At 40.1% G+C, this 22,701-nt stretch overlaps 1 protein-coding gene across 2 annotated transcripts in view; it reads left to right on the forward strand.

Moving 5' to 3' along the window:
* The window catches only part of LOC124803052, a 594,138-nt gene that overhangs the window by 497,037 nt on the left and 74,400 nt on the right, over positions 1 to 22,701 (forward strand). Inside the window, exons 20-22 of one of the 2 annotated variants that reach the window (XM_047264177.1) lie at positions 3,745 to 4,056; positions 10,954 to 11,192; positions 16,672 to 16,744. In XM_047264177.1, coding sequence (XP_047120133.1) covers positions 3,745 to 4,056; positions 10,954 to 11,192; positions 16,672 to 16,744 — 624 coding nt within the window. The remainder of the gene's footprint in view (positions 1 to 3,744; positions 4,057 to 10,953; positions 11,193 to 16,671; positions 16,745 to 22,701) is intronic. The other variant, XM_047264178.1, reaches the window with a different exon arrangement.

A 22,701-nucleotide genomic window follows, 5' to 3' on the forward strand; every position in this document is an offset into this window, starting at 1 on the left:
GTTCAGAAGGATATCGTCAACCGGAAAAAACCGCCAATTTACGGATCAGATCGTAGAATATTAGATCCCTTAATCAGGTAGGTAGGTTGGAACATTTAAAACAAAAACAAAAAATAGGATCAGTTTAGGTATAGTGATGATTAGCGAAGTTCGTTGGCAGGTTGAACAGGACTTCCGGTCAAGCGTGTTCAGGATTATAAATACAAAATGGAATAGAGGCAACGCACAAGTAGGCCTAATTATGAATATTTAAACAGGAATGAGAGTACACTACTACGACCAGCGTAGTAGCTAAGACAGACACAAACTCAGCATCCATCAGAGTAACACAGGTTTACATGCCACCTAGCTCCGTAGGTGATGAAGAGGTTAAAAGAATGAATGATAACATAAAACAATTCATTTGGATGGTTAATGTACTAGAAAACTTAATTGTGATGGGCGACTGGAATTCGGTCGTAGGAACAGAAGGAAAAATTGTAGGAGACTGTGGACTGGGGGAAAGGATTAAGACGAAACCACTCGGTTGCATTTTGCGCGAAGCATAATGTAATCATCTCTAACGATTGGTTTAAGAATCATGAATGGAGGTTATATACGTGGAAAAGGCTTGTAGTCGTCGCTGGATTTCAGATTTATTATATAATGGTACAACAGATACTTCGGAATTAAATTTTAAACCATAAGCCATTTCCAGAGGCAGATGAGGACACTGGCCACAATTTATTGGTTATGAACTGTAGATTAAAACTGAAGAAATTGCAAAAAGGTAGGAAACTGATCCAGAGGTCGTTGAAAGAGGGAGCATCAGGCAGCTATTGACTGAAACTGGAGAAAGGAACACAGTAAAACGGAATGGGCTACTTTGAGCGGTGAAGCAGCGAAAGAAACAGAGGATCAAATGCGTAAAACGAAGAGCACTAGCAGGAATCCGTGAATGTCACAGGAGATACTGAATTTAATTTATGAAAGGAGGAAATATAAAAATACAGCAAATGAAGCGGGTGAAATACAAACGAGTAAGGAATTCAACTGACAGAGCGTTCAAAATGGCTAAGCAGCAATGGCTCGAGCACATCTGTAAGGATACAGCAGCGTGCATAACTAGGGGAAAGATAGATACTGGCCAGACGAAAGTTAAAGAGGCCTTTGTAGCAAAGAGAAACGGCTATATAAACGTCAAGAGCTCAGTTGGAAAATCAGTACTAAGCAATGAATGGAAAGCTGAAAGGTGGAAGGAGTGTAGGGAAATGCTATGGAAGTGAAACGAACGTGATGGCATTATTATAGGAGGACAAGATGACATAGATGTAAATCAGACAGGAGATGTGATACTGCGAGAATAATCTGACAGAGCTCTGAAAGACATAATTCCAAACAAGGCTGCTGGAATAGAAAACATTCGTTTGAAGTACTCATATACTTGGGAGAACCATCCATGGTAAAACTTTTCCGTCTGGTGCTCAACATGTGTCAGACAGGGGAAATACCCTCAGACTTTAAGAAGATTTTAATAATTCCAACTCTGAAGAAAACTGGTGGTGACAGTTATGTATATTACCAAACTACAAGTTTAATAAGCACGTTGCAAAATAATGTCACGACTTATTTAAGGGAGAATGGGAAAATTAGTAGAAACTGACCTCTAGGAAGATCAGTTTGGGTTCCTGAGAAATGTAGGAACACGCGAGGTAGTACTGACCCTATGACTTCTCATAGAATATAGGTTAAGGAAAGGCAAACCTTCGTTTATACCTTTCGTAGATTTTGAGATATATTTTGACAATGCTGACTGGAAAACAGTCTTTGAAATTCCTAAGATAGCAAGAGTGAAATACAGGGAGCGAAAGTTTATATACAACTTGGACAGAAACCAGACGACAGTTAAAAGAGTCGAGGGATGTGAAAGGGAAGGGAGTGAGAGCAGGATGTTATTCAGTCAGCGCATTGAGCAAGCAGTAGAGGAAACCGAAGAAAACTCTGAGAAGAAATTAAAGTGCAGAGTGAAGAAATAAAAACTCTAAGGTTTGCCGATGACACTGTAATTCTGTCAGAGACAGCAAATGACTTGGACGAGCAGCTGAAGGAATGGACAGTGTCTTGAAGGGATGATATAAGATGATCATTAACAAAAGCAAATCAAGGATAATGGAATGTAAATCAACTGAAACAGGTGAGACTGAGGGAATTAGATGAGGACATGAGAGACACAAAGTAGGAGATACATTTTGTTATTTGGGCAGTAAAATAACTGATGATAACCGAAGCAGGGATGATATGAAACGTGGACTGGCGAAAAAAATCGTTTCTGAAGAAATGGAATTGGTTAATATTGAATATAAATACTATGTGCTAGAAAGCTTTTTCTGGACGTACTTCTCTGTAATGAAGCCTTGTGCAGAAGAGAAACGCGGGCGATAAAAAGTTGAGACATGGCATTCGAAATGCAGAGCTACAGAATAATGCAGAAGTCAAATGGATTGATCATGTAACCAATGAGGCGGTTCTGAATGGAACTGCCGAGAAAAGAAGTTTCTGGCATAACCTAATTAAAAGCTATGATTGGTTGATAGGACACATTCTCGGATGTCAAGGGCTCAAGAATGTACTGGAGGCAAGCGTAGCATGGAAAAGTTTTGAAGAGGGACCAGGAGATGAATACAATAAGGATGTTTAAAAGAATGTAGGTTGCAGTAGTTATTGTGGGATGAAGAGATTTCCACAGGACAGAGTAGCATGGAGTGCCGCATCAAACCAGTCTCTGGACTGAAGAGCATTATTACAACAACAACTACTGAAAAGAGTAAGTATTGTTACAGCAGTTAATCTTGATCTGCACCTTTTTACACAACGAGTAGCAGAGGTACCATGCCTACAGCTCTACTCGGCCGTGGTTTACATCCATTAAAACCCTTGTTTGTCAACAGGAATCAAGAAAATATGATTTACTGAAAAGAACACTTGGTTTTAAATAAAAATTTGGACTTTATATTCTTCGTACTGGGAACTGTTGAAAGTACTTTGAAGTACAACGTCAAGTTATATATCCGAAATGTTCATTACTGTTCAGAACAAAAGCTTTATTATTTATGTCAGCAAGACGCAAGCAGCAATTTGGCTATAGTGGTCTACAGACGTAATCCTTTCGTTTACATTGTTTTGGTAGAGGTACTGAAAGATTTGCATGGCTGTGCTTGAAAGAAGTGGAAAACGTTTTAAATATTTGTTACAAGTAATTGGATGTATTCTGCAGGATGTAAATTTGTGTGTTAAAATAGCAGACATATGTGTAGACTTAAGACAGTAACTTTTCCTCACTGTTCCATTAAGAAGCCCACCTATTTTCTTTCCTGTCAATTCTTTCCTAATCAGTTTTCCACTCACCATCGCAAAAGATTATGTAAAGACATGACTGGATAGTCAGAACGTACTGAAAAATTTTTCGCAATAAAAATAATTAGTTTTGTGAATCCTCTTAAACAATATTAACACTGAACGTTGCTTCCACTACAGTATGTGTCTTTAAATTTATTCCTCCAACTTATTTCAGATTTCAGGCGTAGAAATGTTTTCCATCTGTTAAAATTTGCCTCAGATACATTTCGTTCAAAATGAATTCCGTTGGAACGAGTTGTGCTTAAGCAGCACTTCATTTTAAGTTAAATGTACCACTGTGTAATTCAGTAGTAATTTAAAGGCACTTTCTGCTACTGGACGGATACTTTTAATCTTCATCTGTTTCAGCACCGCACGTCGCACCCTCTGCTGCTGAAAATCCAACACTTGCTGTGTCCAATACAAGTGTTTCCCTAAGTTGGATGCCTCCTGAAGACTGCACTGGTCTTAATGGCTACATTTATGGCTACCATTATTCACTGGTTGAGAATAACACAGATGAGATTATTCAACAGGGAACAGTTGCCGAAAACATTCTGAATGTCAACTTCACAAACCTCACACCCAGCAACTGCTATGATGCTTACATTACAGTTGTCGCCTCAGGTGGAACCAGTGACTCAGATCAACTGAACATTCCATTCTGTACCAGTAGCACAGGTAAGTGTACTTTTGCTTCAAGTAGTTGTAAGTAACATGAGGTATGATGAAAATGCAATTTACTTGCCATTATAGCGTAATACATGCTTGTCAGTAATCATTCTGTAGCTACTCTTAATAACAAAGAGTTATAGTGTAAAATCACATGATCCAATGGTTTCATAACTTAAGCTTCTGTGGTAAGAGCTATAAAAATTAATTGTTTTGACGAATATCATAAATTACATTTTGATCAGTGAAAAATTAGGCTACTATCTGAGACGTTCGTGTATGGTGTATTCTCCAGGGAATTGATTGTATTGATGGGATGGAAAGTGCATCATAAACAAGTGGGTACTATGACTAAGTGTGCTTATCTTTTAAATTTCTGGTTTTACGTAACTCGGTTAAAACAGTTTTATCTAACTGGAGTCATTGATTCCTTCAGATCTGGTTTGCTGCATCTGAGTGCCTATTTTCAGTATATGAGTTTGACTGACTTAGAGTCACTGACTATTATGGAGAGAGTAATTGGCGCTTAGACATTTCTTATACGGAATGAAGATTACAAATATGCTTTATATAGTTTTACCTTCATTCCTCCTTCCATTACATTTACCTAATGAGTTCCTTCTTTCTCATTACAAACGCTTCACTTTTCTTAAAATATAGCACAAGGCATGATTGTGTTGTTAATGATAGAAACAATCTCTGGAAAGATTTGAAGGATTAAATGGTTAGCACTGTTATTGAATAAAGATACATACATGGATACAGACGTATTCCTCAACTTGTCACTTACTATTTTGTTCCCTGAGGGAAATGTCGGAGAGTGTAAAAGGGAGTTTTATTACTTTTAGTTGTTCAATTCCTCTGATTCTTCTTATTCCCTTGAAAAGTGTTGTCAGAACAATATGTAACGTACTCCATTGAAGTAACGAGTATCTTTTTAAGTTTTTCGTGTATCTCAGAGGCATAAAATACATAGTATATAATCTTCAAAATAAGCAATTAAAAGTAAAAAAGGGGAAATTTTAAAGTGATTTCTGTCAGGATGGAGTCAAATTTACTTTCAATTTCCTATCAATGACATGAAGATAAAGGATGAAGCTCAACTGGATGGCTGAAGGAAATCCAATGTATTCGTCATAGCAGCATTTCCGTTATTGAATTTTGTAAACCAAGGCGAACCTATATCTGGATGGCCAGATGTGGATTTTAATCCCGTTGCTCCTCAATGTCAGTCAGTTGAGGCCTACCATTGGAACAAGTTTCTTACACAATGCTATAACACTAATTACTAAAGTTTTACAGGCTATAATTTTCTTTGAGAGTTTCACTTACTTATTTTTGGCGTACCTCTGTAGGTACCTTTAGTCACAGACACTCGGTAGCAGTAGCAGTTTATTTCTATGAATATTATTGCCTAATGTACAGCATAAAATTTAATGTTGTCATGGCAGAATGTACGTATGATTATTCCACTTAACTATGCTGAAAGCGCTAATTTACCCACAGAATTATACAAAACTGACCCAGATCTCTTTTCTCTGTAGTACATGGAATAGCCCAGTAACTCAAAGTTATAACTATTCTCTTTCATTATAAGCACTTCAATTTTTCTCGCTTTTTTCTGCAAGCCTTCTGACAGATTATCTTCACTCTCCCTTCTTTCAAATGGTCTGTTAATTATATATTTTCCTCTATAAATTTTCTTACGCACTTCTCCTACAGTTCATTAAATTAAGAATTCTTGAGCTTCGCAGCATGTTAAAAATATTGTAAGAATATACAACACATGTCAAAAAAACGTTATCAATTGCTGTGAGGAATTCCTGTACACGATAGAAGGAATATCCCAATAGGAAATGTCCCAACTTCGATTAGAATATTTGGGGTTTATCTCTCTATTGCTTTCAGCGCTACAAGATGATTGTTGAGAACGGAACCTGCTAAACAGAGCTCAAATATCTGTACAGTTCAAGATGCGTTATCCAAGTCTATATCGTTTTAGTGTTCACTGAATGAAGTTCCACTTTCATTTGAATGAGTCTATATTGCCAATAAGATATCTCATGATAGGAATTTGTGTACAGGAACTGCAGATTTAGAATTCCGAAACACCTAAAGGACGACCTACACGACGTTTGCGAACTGATATTGCCAATATGTCTTATCACCCAATTATTTGAAAACAGAGTGAAACTAACTGTTGGAGACAGTGGAGGTCAATCTCAGGGTGAAATTTCCATCGTTCAGCTTCTGCGTGAGTTCTTGTACGTGGTACTCGAAAGATATTCTTCCAGCTTTTCTCAGTTTTAAGGATTTAAAATACTTGAGTTTACGAACTGTTCGGTAAAGTTTGCTACTTCGAGAGTTCCGTGTCAGAAACTGTACACTTTGCAATTTATTATAGTCAACAATTAATCTCTTTGCTGAATGCACATTCTGTTGTTATTGGCTACCCTATTGGCTACATCATTTGTATTATATTCCACGTCTTTCACAATAACATATGTTACTGTATGCACGTTATCTCTTTCACCCTTTTTATAAAGTGGTTTCAGTAAGGATTATTTCAATATGTCAGGAAACTGACGACATTTGAAAGACCCATTGGACAGGTTTCTGCGTTTACAGAAGCAATGTATGATACACTGATCTTCATAGTCTTACTTGAAATTTCGTTATACCCTTGAAGATTCTTAGTCTTTAATGTTGTAACAACTGATTCTATTTCTTCTTTGGTTGCATGTGATATAGTGGTCTTGGACTACCAGGTACAGTAAGTCTACATACTTACCTGTAGCATAAAATTTTTAATTTAACATGCCGTCTGTTATTAAAGATTTTACAAAACTCTAGAAAGTCGTTAACAGTTTCATTCTCACAAAAGAGAAGTTTAATACACTGAGCACACATTCTCTCCTCATACCTCTATTACAATTGATCACATAGCTTTAATTTTTCTCTGGGATCTTTTTATTCCCTTGGTCTAACGTCTGATGTCTTTCTTCGTCATTTCTGAAACAGCTGAAGAATTACAGTTGATCAATTACCTTTAATTTTTCTCTGAGAGCTTTTTATTCACTTGGTCTAACGTCTGATAGCTTTCTTCAGCATCTCACAGAATTGTCTGTATGAAGAGTTTGTTATAGCTCCTGTTTCCTCCTACATAATATTTTAATTTCATTAGTTATCCAAATCGATTGCGTTTTAGCACTGCTTACGCACCTGTATATTTCTCATGGGAAAAATCTTGATAAAAATCATAAAGCCCTGAAGAAATATATGCTGTTACCAAAAAAAGTGGAGAAAACGAATTGGACCTTCACAGGTTGACAGTGTATGTGATTTTTTTTTTTTTTTTTTACATTACAATACCAATCGGATTTGCATGTAACCTGGCAGTATGAGCCAATTTACGAGTATGACGTTGCCTCACCTCTAGCTTGGATGCTGGGACTGATTCAGTTAGGAAGGGTGTTACAAAGCCATTCTGTCCTCTAGTGTGGTAATCTGGCCCATTCCCATCCTAGACGCTCCTTGACATACTGCACGCCGGGACTGGGATGGAGCCGAAGACTGAGCTTGTCCCACATATGTTTTATGGGGGACTCGTCTAGGAATCTTGCTGGCCATGGGAGTACCTTGACATCATGCAGAAAGTTTACAGAGAAATGTGCCACATGTGGACGAACAGTGTCCTCTAGAAAAATGGAACAACGTCGCACTCACACGAGAGGTAACATGTGAGGGCACAGGTTGTTTGTGACATATTGTTGTGCCATGAGAGTTCCCTCGGTCGCTACGAGCCAAGACGATAAGTCACACCTGATGGTTGCTGCACCTTAACGCCAGGAGTACGGTCGCTGTGCCTCTCCAACACACTGGAAGGATGGTCGCTTTCTGCGCGTCATTACCTCATTCGTCTACTGTGGTCATCTGTGGTATTGCAGAACCCATGCGACGCCATTCATCTGCAGTCCATGGTTCCTGTCGTGGGATCATTTCAGACCCAGATGTGGTGTTAATGGTAGTCTAATTTTCTAGTCGACCCGCTGCTACTCTCTGTCCAATGGTGTAGGACGACACACACGAAGTTGGACGTCAGGTGCAGATGTGAAGAGGTTAAGATGCGTCTGGTACACAACACGGCGACCCTCGGATGTGATGGTCACAGCTGGCCGACTGGGATCCTGACAGCGAGGGCGCCTGCCTTCACATGCCAGCTCACTTCAGATTCGCAACGCTGTCACATCCGAAGGCCCCGCAGACCTGCATACTGTATGACACGACAAGCCAGCGTACCCGACCTCCTTTTCCTTGCCCTAGTACGGTGGTGAAATTTTGCCTACGAATTTCTTGCTTTCTCGTTGAAGATGACGAGTCAGCTATCGTATATTTGGGCACTCTGGTATCCGCATAGTTGGCAGGAAACCTCGACACAAGTAGACGCAGCCTGATTTGTCGTCACTTTTCACTTTGGGTGAAAGGTAAAAAAGATGCTTTAAAATGCGTGCGAATCGTACAAAAAATCACAGTGCACAGCGCTACACGACAAGCTGCAACGATGATTATCTGCGAAGCCTACGTTTTTAGTGGATCACTTTATCTCCAGTTGGATTAATAAGGTTCTGAATTGAATTATCTCTCTCGTGTACCTGCCAATAGGCAAATTAATGATTATATGAAATGTAATGATGCTTGTCCCAGCTGGCTTCGTTGGGGAAGAAACTAGAGATTCTGACTGAAATTCCCTTCGAGAGTCGCTCAAACAACTGACTACCGGCCAGCGTCAACTGCGGCTGCAGCGTCCACCGCGCTGAAAGTTCAGAGAGCAAACAAACGTCCAGTGTTGTCACTGCGGTGCTGTTCACTGTGCACATTCTTTACCCGTTAATAATTTCAGTCTCTTCAAATGTCTCCGAAAGTAATACTTTCTGTTTTCTTAACTAATTTATCAGATATGGGAAAAAATGCTGATCTTCGGAATCAGTGCCGGCAGGTCACTTTTTGGAATAAATCGGCTAAAACATAAAAGTACCCTCCGTCACACACCATTAAGTGGCTTGTGGAGTATGATATACATGATGTCGATGTAGTGGTTAATAATACTGGTATATTGTTTCGACTTCCAAGTCAAAATTACACATCACATACGAGCGGCTGGTGCTAATGGACAAGGTTCGTACATACCAGATCTGAGCACACAGAGTGTGCGCAATGGATGTTTCTGGTTTATGTAACATGAAACAAGCTAAGGCGTTGAGCTTTAATTTCTTACAGTACCTTTTCTCTCACTTACTATCCCTCTCTTTCTAAAAACTTTTTATGGAAATATTTTTCAATTATCTTTCCGAAACTTTTTGTTAGAAGAAGGAATGAATTAAAACCATTCCGTTCGGATTGCATACCTACTAGGTTCCATTCAGATTATGCTGATAAAATAACTCCATACATGGCGATAATATACAGTAACTCGCTAGACGGAAGATCCGTACCTAAAGACTGGAAAGTTGCACAGTTTGCACTGATATTCAAGAAAGGAGATAGGCGTAATTCGCCGAATTACAAATCCATATCGCTGACGTCGATCTGCAAGTAGAAGTTTGAAAAATGTGCTGCTTTTGAACATTATGAATTACCTCAGAGACACCGGTCTATCGACACATTGTCAGCACGGATTCATAAAATATCGTTCTTATGAAACACAGCTAGCACTTTATTCACACGAAGTAATGAGTGCTATCGACAAGGGATCTCAAACTGATTCCATATTTCTACATTTCCAGAATGTTTTTGACACCATTCTTCACAAGAGACCACTAATCAAATTACATGCCCATGGAGTATGGTCTCTGTTATGCGACTCAGTTCCTGATTTCTGATTTCCTGTCAGAAAGGTCACACTTCGTAGTAATCAATGGAAACAAATGAAATATCTAGCGTTTCCCTAGAAAATATGATAGCCCCTCTGCTCTTCCTAATGATATGGGAGAATATGTTAAAAGTGAGAGGTCATTCACATGAATACTGAAATCAACCCGTTAAATTTCTGTACATGATAAATCACACAAATATTATAAATGTCAATTCAACTAAATACCGAGGAACTACAATCATAATCAACTTAAATGAGATCGATTACATAGATAAAGCTGTGGGCAAGAGTGCATTTTATTGGCAGAATAGTTACAAGATGCAATAAGTCTACTAAATATATTGTTCACACTACATACGTCCGGCATATGCTACGGTACTGCTGTGCAGAATGCGATTCTTACCAAATAGGATCGACAGAGGACATCGAAAAAGTCCAAATCAGGGCAGCTCTCGAGAAAAATGCGAAAGAGTGTCACGTATATGATATGAGAGATGGGTGCCAATGATTTATCACAAAGGTGATTTTCGTTGGGACGAGGACATATCACGACATTTAAATAACCAAATTTCTCCTCTGAATACAATAATATTTTACTGACGCCAACCTACGTAAGGGAGAAACGATCATGGCAATAAAATAATAGAAATCAGAGCTCTTACAGAAATATTTATGTGTTCACTTTTCGGATGTGCTGTTCGAGAGTGGATCTGTACAGAGATAGCCTCAAGTTGGTTCGATGAACCCTCTGCCAGAAAGTTAGCTGTGAATTGCAGAGTAGTCACGTAGCTGTAGATGTGTCCCCTATGTCTGATAATTTACTACAGTCTAGAAATCTGCAATGTATATGTACAGGTTGTCTGTACTGTGACACGACAGAGCCCTTACAATTGGGGTGTATGGCCGTAACTTGTAGTGGTCGTCATGTAGAGTGCTCAGAAATAGAAAGAAACTTGTTAGATTCGAAACATTTAGCAGGATTATATTATTTTCACACATTCGCGTTCTTTTTTTATTTTATTCTCCTCTTCCAGCTCCTGAACGAGTGCAGTCACTCAGTGTGTACAAGAGGGGTCGCAGAATGGTTGGCTTGAGGTGGTCTCCACCACTCAACACGTACGGGGATATTGAATACTTCACTATCACGTACAGTATAGAAGACAGTGGCCGTAACAGGAAACTTGTAACGGAACCGAAACGTTGTGGTGCTTGGCCCGATCTCTATTGTTATACTGTTTCTGGTCTCTCACCAGGAAGGAAATACCACTTTGAGGTAAGAAGAATGTGTACCATTGCCGGATAATTCACCCAAGAGCACGTTTGTCTTTAAGATATTTTGCCAAAATATCTTTATTAAATTGCTCAAAACTACTTTAACGCATGTTTCCTTCTTTCGTCTATGAATTATACCTGTCGCTCTAGGTACAAATAGTGAACTAAATTGTGCCGCTGATAATACAAAATTTATGGCTGGAAATCTATAGCATATTGATCTTGACCCTGTAATACACTTCTGAAATTAGTCTGTAGGTTGAGATCAGCATATGTGAAATTTATAATATACAACAGAGCTTTACAAGCTGTATGCCGGGTAGCAGCATCAACGGTGTCACGATCATTGGAAAGTATTTGAAATCAGATCGGGACAAAAGTTTTAAATTGTAAATTACATTAAGAACGGGGATCTCAAGTCAAGACTTTTCGTTCAGATATGTGACGAGCTAGGAGCACAATATTATTACCCCCTTCTTCAAACAGAAGTCCTCTGTGACTCCAGAGGGAGAATACTTACTTGTGTCTACTAAATTAAGGGTGCAACACTTCATTTATTTGAGGAAGAAAACAAAACGGAGTTTGCGGATCCATTAAAAGGCGAGCTTCATAGCACAAACCTAGCTTCCATTTCTGATTTATTTGAAATAATAAACAAGACAAATGCTAGTCCACAAGGCCACCACAGACAAAATTGTAGCCTTACAAGATAAAGTCGAGGTATGGTTGGCTGAAAAAAAAAATCCTTTCACGTACCCGAGTACTTTAGAACTTTAACTTATTGGAAAAAGAAGGAGTTGACAAATGTGAAGAACAACCGCACTTTAAAATTTGAATTCCAGGAACCTGATTTATACAACTTCTGGATTTCCCTTCAGCAAGATTACCCTCACCTAAGTAAAGGATCATTGGTCATTTTGCTGCTCCTTTATACAGTACGTTCGTGTGAAAGTATATTTTTTGTCATGAGAAATATGAAAACAATGAAATGTGGAAATCTGGGAAAGTTATTCATGTGAATTTTCCCCACTACCGTGATAATATAAAAGAGATTCGTAATTCTCGTCAAGCTTACGCAAGTCAATAAATTTGTAAAAGTATAGAAAAATTTTATATCTATGAAAAGCTGTTTAATGTATAATTAAACTGTACTTAGAAATGAAATATTTCTTTAAAATATCACTTACTAAAACAGAATATCTTCTATTAATGTTAGTGAAAAGGTTTCCCGTGATACTGTGTGAATGAGAAGGATGTCACCATGTGGAGTAGTTTGGAAAGGTCTGATCTATAGGACAGACGTTTAAGAGAGTATCATAATTTTCTAGGTGTTTAATGGTGTATGTTTCTCGTTTCACCAGTATGCATTTCAATATAAAGGATCCTGTTTGCAGAAATTAATAATTTGTTAAGGTAATACTAGGTGGAGCACATAAAAGCGGCCTGGAGGACACAGCTCCAGGTTACAAGGAAACACTGTAGGAGAAAGGAAATACAGTGCTAACCTGACTATAGCAGGTGTTGAAAATGACAACCACTCATCTCTTGGCACTTTTGGGCCCTGGGAAGCAAGTTTCTGAAGGCGGATGGAAGCTGCACAGCTGGAATTGCTGCAGTCTCATCCCAAATGTTCTGCTGGAGTTCTTGAAGACTGTGGGGGTTGTGGCGATTCACCTTAGACTTGAGCCCCCCCCCCCCCCCCCCCCCCACACGAAGTAACCGCTCACTGACACCTCAGGCGACCTGGGTGGCCAGCTGGGGCCGCGAACAGCCTGACCTCTGCCGACAACTCTGTCAGGCGTGAGGATTGTGTAAACGTGACTCGAGGTCCAGTCGGCTGTATGGGCAGTTGCTCCAACTCGTAGGAAGATGCTCGCTCTCAACATCTGCTACAGTCAGGTTGCTACTGCATTCCCTTTCCTCTAATGTGTTTCTTTCTACTCTGGAACTCTCTTCTCTGGACCACGCCCTGTATTAGCAAACGATGCATTTGAGCTGATTGAATATTATCTACAAGTTAGTATCCCTATATTGATGACATATGTTTACCACAATTTTTGAGTACTGACACATTAAAAAACAAGAAATAGACATATCTACAGCACACAACTGATACATATTTGTCAAAATGTAATACAGAATAAAGGTTTCCATACTGGAAGAGATTACAATTCTTTCATAATCAACAGTCCGACAGTACAATGAGTAACTGTGTCATCACGTTTTTCTACTTGTATTACATTGTGGGCTGTGAAGTGACCTTAGAGGGGGGGATCGCTATCACTTTGCTGCAGCAAATCACTTGGAGGTTCTAGCAAGTAGTTTTATACGTACATTTTGACACTCATAACCCAGCTCTATTGATTTACTGAAATACAAATTCTCAGTCATCCAATATGTGTACTGTTCTAAACACTAATGTCTTTCAATTTGCAAGACTTTGCTAAATGCTATCTTACTTCCTGTAAACATAACGCTGTACACTCCATCAAGTCAAAAGATAACGGAGAATTTGCAACATATTACGTTACATTCACCTCAAAACAAAACACAGTTGTGCCACTGGGCCACAGATATTATGAAGGCGGTTGAGATTTTCTGACTTTACAATATACCACATCTTCAAACATGCTGACTTGGAATCATCTCCCAACAAAAGAGACTGTTGTCCAAATCATATTTCTGCATAGCTATAATAAAATGGTTGAAAAATTACAGCTCCAGTAGAAATAGACTTCTGTAGGAAAAATGACTATGTTTGTATTTGTGTGAAGCCATCGTGAGTTCACATAATGTTTATGCTTCATTAAATGAACAGAAACAAATATCGAATATTTTGTTCTTAAGAGAAAAATAGGCAATTCATATCACTTGATGATGGCACGATGTCACTCACGTTATTCATTGAAGATCTCACACAACTCATGTCACTGTTTTCTGTTAGCCAGTTGCATTTCAAATCTAGATTATCACACCAGTTGTAATAGTTTGTTTGTCTGTCATACAGTAAAATTCATTAGAGATGAAGTACTGATATGCTGAGCTCACATGTGTGGAAGCCTTGAGGTTTATACAGGGTGGTCCATTGATAGCGACTGGGCCAAATACCTCACGAAAAAGCATCAAACGAAAAAACTACAAACAACGAAACTCGTCTACCTTGAAAGGGGAAACCAGATGGCGCTATGGTTGTCCCGCTAGATGGCGCTGCCATGGGTCCCACGGATATTAACTGCGATTTTTTAAAATAGGAATCCCCATTTTTATTACATATTCGTGTAGTACGTAAAGAAATATGAATGTTTTAGGTGGACCACTTTTTACGCTTTGTGACAGATGGCGTTGTAATAGTCACAAACGTATAAGTACGTGGTATCACGTAACATTCCGCCAGTCTGGAAGGTATTTGCTTCGTGATACATTACCCGTGTTAAAATGGACCGTTTACCAATTGCCGAAAAGGTCTAAATCGTGTTGATTTATGGCTATTGTGATCAAAATGCCCAACGGGCATGTGCTATGTATGCTGCTCGGTATCCTGGACGACATCATCCAAGTGTCCGGACCATTCGCCGGATAGTTACGTTATTTAAGGAAACAGGAAGTGTTCAGCCACAAGTGAAACGTCAACTACGACCTGCAACAAATGATAATGCCCAAGTAGTTGTTTTAGCTGCTGTCGCGGCTAATCCGAACATCAGTAGCAGACAATTTGCGTGAGAATCTGGAATCTCAAAAACGTCGGTGTTGAGAATGCTACATCGACATCGATTGCGCCCGTACCATATTTCTATGCACCAGGAATTGCATGGCGACGACTTTGAACGTCGTGTACAGTTCTGCCACTGGGCACAAGAGAAATTACGGGACGATGACAGATTTTTTGAACGCGTTCTATTCAGCGACGAAGTCATTCACCAACAGCGGTAACGTAAACCGGCATAATATGCACTATTTGGCAACGGAAAATTCACCATGGCTGCGACAAGTGGAACACCAGCGACCTTGGCGGGTTAATGTATGGTGCGACATTATGGGAGGAAGGATAATTGGCCCCCATTTTATCGATGGCAATCTAAATGGTGCAATGTATGCTGATTTTCTACGTAATGTTCTACCGATGTTTCACTGCATGACAGAATGGCGATGTACTTCCAACTTGATGGATGTCCAGCACATAGCTCGCGTGCAGTTGAAGCGGTACTGAGTAGCATATATCATGACAGGTGGATTGGTCGTCGAAGCACCACACCATGGCCCGCACGTTCACCGGATCTGACGTCAACGAATTTCTTTCTGTGGGGAAAGTTGAAGGTTATTTGCTATCGTGATCCACCGACAACGACTGACCACATGCGTCAGCGCATTGCCAATGCGTGTGCGAAAATTAGGGAAGGCGAACTACTCGCTGTTGAGAGGAATGTCGTTACACGTATTGCCATATGCATTGAGGTTGACGGACATCATTTTGAGCATTTATTGCATTAATGTGGTATTTACAGGTAATCACGCTGTAACAGCATGCGTTCTCAGAAGTGATAAGTTCACAAAGGTAAATGTATCACATTGGAGCAACCGAAACAAAATGTTCAAACGTACCCACGTTCTGTATTTTAATTTAAAAAACCTCCCTGTTACCAACTGCTCGTCTAAAATTGTGAGTCATATGTTTGTGACTATTACAGCGCAATCTTTCACAAAGCGAAAAAAGTCGTCCAACTAAAACATTCATATTTCTTTACGTACTACACAAATATGTAATAAAAATGGGGGCCCCTATTTTAGAAAAACGCAGTTGATATCCGTGTGACCTATGGCAGCGTCATCTAGCAGGCCAACCATAGCGCCATCTGGTTTCCCCCCATGCAAAGGGCCCTGGTTCGATTCCTGGCCGGGTTGGAGATTTTCCTCGCGCAGTCGCCCAATGTGGCATTGACTGAAATAAAACGTGGACATGGCGGCCGAACTACCCCGGAAGGGGCCTTCCAGCAATACGCTCATTTCATTTTATTTCAATACGTTAGTGTGCTATGGTAGAGAATGAAACTCATATTAAAGCGATTTCGTACCTAAATACACAGTCTAATCAACTTATTACTGTGTGTAATTCTTTTCACTCTCTAATTATTTTGTAGTAATACATAGAACACTTAGAAATCGTTTTCAGATGAGTCTTACAAACTCTATTCTGTATGTCTCTAGTTTCTGTTGGAATTAGTGTTGAAAAACTCCTTTATAGTGCTGAGTTTGAATGTGTGTGTGTGTGAGGGGGGGGGGGGGGTGAGGGATGAGAGAGTGAGAGAGAGAAAAATCGAGAGAGAGAGAGAGAGACAGACAGACAAAGAGAGAGTGAGAGAGGAAGACAGTGAGTGTGTGTGTGTGCCTCCCCCACAACTAACAAATTTCAAATTTTAGAGGTAATATTTACGATGATAAAATTTTCCAACACAACATGAAGTTGAAGCTTTTATTATATTTAGGTCCAGGCTCGTAACAAAGAAGTAAACATCGATGGAGAACCTGCTGGAGTGGAAGCCATCACATTAGAAGGGGGTATGACTGTTTATTACTGCAGTACTGCAATACCTTTACTACTAATTATGATAATGTTACTAATCGTAGAAATATCCTAGGACCCTCTACTGTAGAACACATATTTGAAAAGTGGTGAAACATTCTGCTATTATTTGTATTATGTTTCTTCTATTATATGAAAGCACCGAGAATAACCTGGTTAACACAGACAATACCTGCATAAGTTATTCAAACCAGCATAATTTTCTGTCCATAATTTGTCTGGTGCTGTTTTGTAAACCAACATCAGTTTTCGCTTCTGTCCCTGTACATCACAAACGCCTTTATGATATGCCAACAAACAACTTTTTGAACACAGATGAATTGTACCGAAACCCAATTTGAGGTAATCTGTCACTCATTTAAACACTGTTAAGCATCTATATCTCCATCTACATACATATTCTACAGACTAAAGTTATATGCATGATGGAAGGTACTACTGTTGTACCACATAAGAGAGCGTCTTCGTTTTTCATTGGTGTATCGGTTGCAGGAGCAATAATTTTTTATGCGCCTGTTCTTCTTCTAAGATGTACATACAGGAAAAAAGCCCTTCATGTCAAACAAATATAAATGCCACGAATTAGTACTGGACACAAAGCTAATGACTTATGAACACTCGTGCACCATTATTACAATATCCATTTCTCACCAGTTTCCGTTTGGCAGGTAAAACCTTAATAACAGTTGTCTCCATTTTTTTATCCTATCATGAAGAAGGAGTAGTAGCTAATGAAAACATTATGTATTAATAGGCAAAGAATATGAGAGCACGGTATGATTATTAATTTGATTAATAAACAAATTGCACAGTCATCTTCCTCTTATTGCTGAAAATACTACACTATACAGGGTGATTGAAAACTAACTGTACACACTTCGTGGGCGTAATGTATGCATCGAAATAGTAGTAAAACGTTAAACCAAAATTTTGTCTGAAATTCCTTTGTTTCCGAGTTATAATGTCATTTGTAGTAGGCGGCACATCATGGCTGGGTACAGGCTTTTGGCATATCGTGTTCACCTGCATATTGAGTGATGTTGCTTTGTACGCCCTTCTACACTGCTCAGTTAATTCTGGCACGTAAAGCATTTATTTACGTGACTTTGGTTTGGTCCGTTGTACTTTATGACACTATTTTACTATTGCAGCACCAAACATGTTATGCACATTCATTCTGTCGGCAGTTTATAGAACGCAATCGTTGCCCACTATGGCGCACTCGAACGGCCAATATACATATGCACCTGCTTTACGGGTCAGCAGAAGGCAAGGCGTGAGCAGCAGTACGATGGTGCATGGAAATGTTTCCAAACAGCAGAGTACCAAACCAACACACTTTCACGGCTGTGGACAGGCGTTTAAGGGAATATGGAGTTCGTGGTCGGCACGGATGCAGTGGGTGCTGAGAATATCCTGGATATGTTAGATGAAGATTACACCATAGACACCTGCCGTATAAGTGCCACTGTACGGGTTCCTCGATCAATTGTTTGACACCTGCTTCGGAGACAGGAATTCCACTCGTTTCACCTGCTGGAGGTACAGTAGCTGACATTTGAAGACCATATAGATGTCGGTATGTCTGTCAGTGGCTACTCGAGCGCGGTGCCACTGACCGTCTGTTCGGTGGTCACGTACTGTTTATGGACAAGAGCTTCATTATCTGTGAGGGGAGTGTGAACGCTCATACCATGCACGAGTGGGCATATAAGAATCTTCGCGTAATTACAGTAAGAGGCTATAAACATCATTTTGCGCTGGAAGTTTGGTGTGGTATAGTCGACAATCAGCTACTCGTACCACATATCCTTCCGCTGCGTGTGAATGGCAGAGTATATCGGCAGTTTTTTGGAACACGAATTGTTTGGCCTGCTTCACGATGAGCCACTCGTTACACGAACCAAGTCACGGTTCATGCACGACAGTGCCCATGCACATTGCAGCTGGAAGACGAGAGAGGTTGCTTGTCCTGATAACTGGGTAGTTCGTGCAGGACGAGTTACTTGCCCCACCAGATCTGCGGCCCGTAGCCCTGTGGAAGTCTACGGGGCTGTCTCAAGAAGTTCTTGTACGGTGTTGCAATTGAGAATGTGGTACAAGTAAAACAGCGAAATGCTAATGGCTGTAGAAGTGTGCAGAATGAGATGAACGGAGCCTGCAATATTTCGAGAGCGGTGAGACGGCGAGCACGTCACTGCCTTCACCAACATGTAAAAATTTTTTAACATACTCTTGGGTAAACGTACAATGCCTAGTTGTGTTGAATTTCTGGTCCCTTCTTCTCGTTGCTTCCTGAGAAGAATTAATTTCGTGTTGTTTGTGTTGCCCTTGTGGTATCTTCTCTACTACATAAAAGTGCAATTTCAGATAAAACTATATTTAATATTTTACCCTTATTTTGGTGCACACATAACACCCACGAAGTGTGTACAGTTATTTCTGAATCACTGTGTATATTCAGCAATCGATCGTATTCAGGCTAAGTGATCATCAAGTGGCAGTACCGCAGTTTCTCGTGTTTTTAAATTCATGTTCCTACAGGCTTCGTGTTAAAAGTGTTGCCTTACAATCTCTTGAAAAAAATCAAGAAAACAAAAAATGAAAAACGCTTCACACCTCACCATCGCATATGTAGAATCTCTTTGCACATTTCCTCCATGGTATATTTCTTTGTCAACTGGGGTGGGCTGGGTGCGCAAATGTTTCTGTGCTCCTGGAGCGTGGTGTTTGTTGATCGACATTGACAGCTGACTCGACACGAGCGGGATTTGGAGAACACTCAAGCACGAGCCAGCCGCTTGAACTCACAAGCAGACATACGCATGATGCTACAGCTCTGCTGGCTGTATTTATCGCAACGGTAGAGAGGGAGCCCACTCGACCCGTGTCGGCAGACTGTTGACGTCTGACCCCCACTGTGGCTTGGGGCAGACTGATGTTCGTTTTCGATGCGACCGCTTTAGTTTCCTCACATATAATCCATTCTGACCTAGCGCATCTGATGTTCTGAAGACGGCTGATAATCTCTTGTCTTGTCCTTCGTTCCCATCTCGTTTTTGTTTCCCTCTTCTTTGGGGTTATCCACTATCTCTTGTTCACATTCCCTTTGCAGTTTTTTGACCAGTTACTAACATCAGCATTATTCATCCGAGCAATATATTTTCTGAATATCGCCTCAAAATCTATGTAGCTTCCTAATGTTGTACCCATGTGTTCTCCACCTGTCTGTTTCTTGATACAACACTGGTCTTTTCCTGTTTCACTCTTCTTTGTGGTAACGATCTATTACCTCCTGTTCACATTCCCTTGGCAGTTTTTTTTTTTTTTTTTTTTTTTTTTTTTTTTTTTTTTCGATTTACTAACTTCAGCATTCCAGAATGAGTTTTTCACTCTGCAGCGGAGTGTGCACTGATATGAAACTTCCTGGCAGATTAAAACTGTGTGCCGCACCGAGACTCCAACTCTGGACCTTTGCCTTTCGCGGTCAAGTGCTCTACCAACTTTTTTTTTATTATTATATCGATAACTTTTCTTTTAATTATTATATCGATAACTTCCCCCCCATGAACCATGGACCTTGCCGTTGGTGGGGAGGCTTGCGTGCCTCAGCGATACAGATGGCCGTACCGTAGGTGCAACCACAATGGAGGGGTATCTGTTGAGAGGTCAGACAGACATGTGGTTCCTGAAGAGGGGCAGCTGCCTTTTCAGTAGTTGCAGGGGCAACAGTCTGGATGATTGACTGATCTGGCCTTGTAACATTAACCAAAACGGCCTTGCTGTGCTGGTACTGCGAATGGCTGAAAGTAAGGGGAAACTACAGCCGTAATTTTTCCCAAGGACATGCAGCTTTGCAGCTTTACTGTATGATTAAATGATGATGGCGTCCTCTTGGGTAAAATATTCCGGAGGTAAATTAGTCCCCCATTAGGATCTCCGGGCGGGGACTACTCAAGAGGACGTCGTTATCAGGAGAAAGAAAACTGGCATTCTACGGATCGGAGCGTGGAATGTCAGATCCCTTAATCGGGCAGGTAGGTTAGAAAATTTAAAAAGGGAAATGGATAGGTTAAAGTTAGATATAGTGGGAATTAGTGAAGTTCGGTGGCAGGAGGAACAAGACTTTTGGTCAGGTGATTACAGGGTTATAAATACAAAATCAAATAGGGGTAATGCAGGTGTAGGTTTAATATGAATAAAAAAATAGGAGTGCGGGTTAGCTACTACAAACAGCATAGTGAACGCATTATTGTGGCCAAAGCCCATGCCTACTACAGTAGTACAAGTTTATATGCCAACTAGCTCTGCAGATCATGAAGAAATTGATGAAATGTTTGACGAGATAAATTATTCAGGTAGTGAAGGGAGACGAAAATTTAATAGTCATGGGTGACTGGAATTCGTCAGTAGGAAAAGGGAGAGAAGGAAACATAGCAGGTGAATACGGATTGGGGGAATAAATGAAAGAGGAAGCCGCCTTGTAGAATTTTGCACAGAGCATAACTTAGTCATAGCTAACACTTGGTTCAAGAATCATGAAAGAAGGTTGTATACCTGGAAGAATCCTGGAGATACCAAAAGGTATCAGATAGATTACAAAATGGTAAGACAGAGATTTAGGAACCAGGTTTTAAATTGTAAGACATTTCCAGGGGCAGATGTGGATTCTGACCACAATCTATTGGTTATGAACTGCAGATTGAAACCGAAGAAACTGCAAAAAGGCGGGAATTTAAGGAGATGGGACCAGGATAAACTGAAAGAAACAGAGGTTGTACACAGTTTCAGGGAGACATAAGGGAACAATTGACAGGAATGGGGGAAAGAAATACAGTAGAAGAAGAATGGGTACCTCTGAGGGATGAAGTAGTGAAGGCAGCAGAGGATCAAGTAGATAAAAAGACGAGGGCTAATAGAAATCCTTGGGTAACAGAAGAAATATTGAATTTAATTGATGAAAGGAGAAAATATAAAAATGCAGTAAATGAAGCAGGCAAAAAGGAATACAAACGTCTCAAAAATGAGATCGACAGGAAGTGCAAAATGGCTAAGCAGGGATGGCTAGAGGACAAATGTAAGGATGTAGAGGCTTGTCTCACTAGGGGTAAGATAGATACTGCCTACAGGAAAATTAAAGAGACCTTTGGAGAGAAGAGAACCACTTGTATGAATATCAAGAGCTCAGTTGGCAACCCAGTTCTAAGCAAAGAAGGGAAGGCAGAAAGGTGGAAGGAGTATGTAGAGGGTTTATACAAGGGTGATGTACTTGAGGACAATATTATGGAAATGGAAGAAGATGTAGATGAAGATGAAATGGGAGATAAGATACTGCGTGAAGACTTTGACAGAGCACTGAGAGACCTGAGTCGAAACAAGGCCCCGGGAGTAGACAACATTCCATTAGAACTACTGATGGCCTTGGGAGAGCCAGTCATGACAAAACTCTACCATCTGGTGAGCAAGATGTATGAGACAGGCGAAATACCCACAGACTTCAAGAAGAATATAGTAATTCAAATCCCAAAGAAAGCAGTTGTTGACAGATGTGAAAATTACCGAACTATCAGTTTAATAAGTCACAGCTGCAACATACTAAGGCGAATTCTTTACAGACGAATGGAAAAACTGGTAGAAGCGGACCTCGGGGAAGATCAGTTTGGATTCCGTAGAAATGTTGGAACACGTGAGGCAATACTAACCTTACGACTTATCTTAGAAGAAAGATTAAGAAAATGCGAACCTACGTTTCTAGCATTTGTAGACTTAGAGAAAGCTTTTGACAACGTTAACTGGAATACTCTCTTTCAAATTCTGAAGGTGGCAGGGGTAAAATACAGGGAGCGAAAGGCTATTTACAATTTGTACAGAAGCCAGATGGCAGTTATAAGCATCGAGGGGCATGAAAGGGAGGCAGTGGTTGGGAAAGGAG

Source organism: Schistocerca piceifrons, chromosome 6 (genome assembly GCF_021461385.2).
Source record: "Schistocerca piceifrons isolate TAMUIC-IGC-003096 chromosome 6, iqSchPice1.1, whole genome shotgun sequence".
NCBI classification, from domain to species: Eukaryota; Metazoa; Arthropoda; class Insecta; order Orthoptera; family Acrididae; genus Schistocerca; species Schistocerca piceifrons.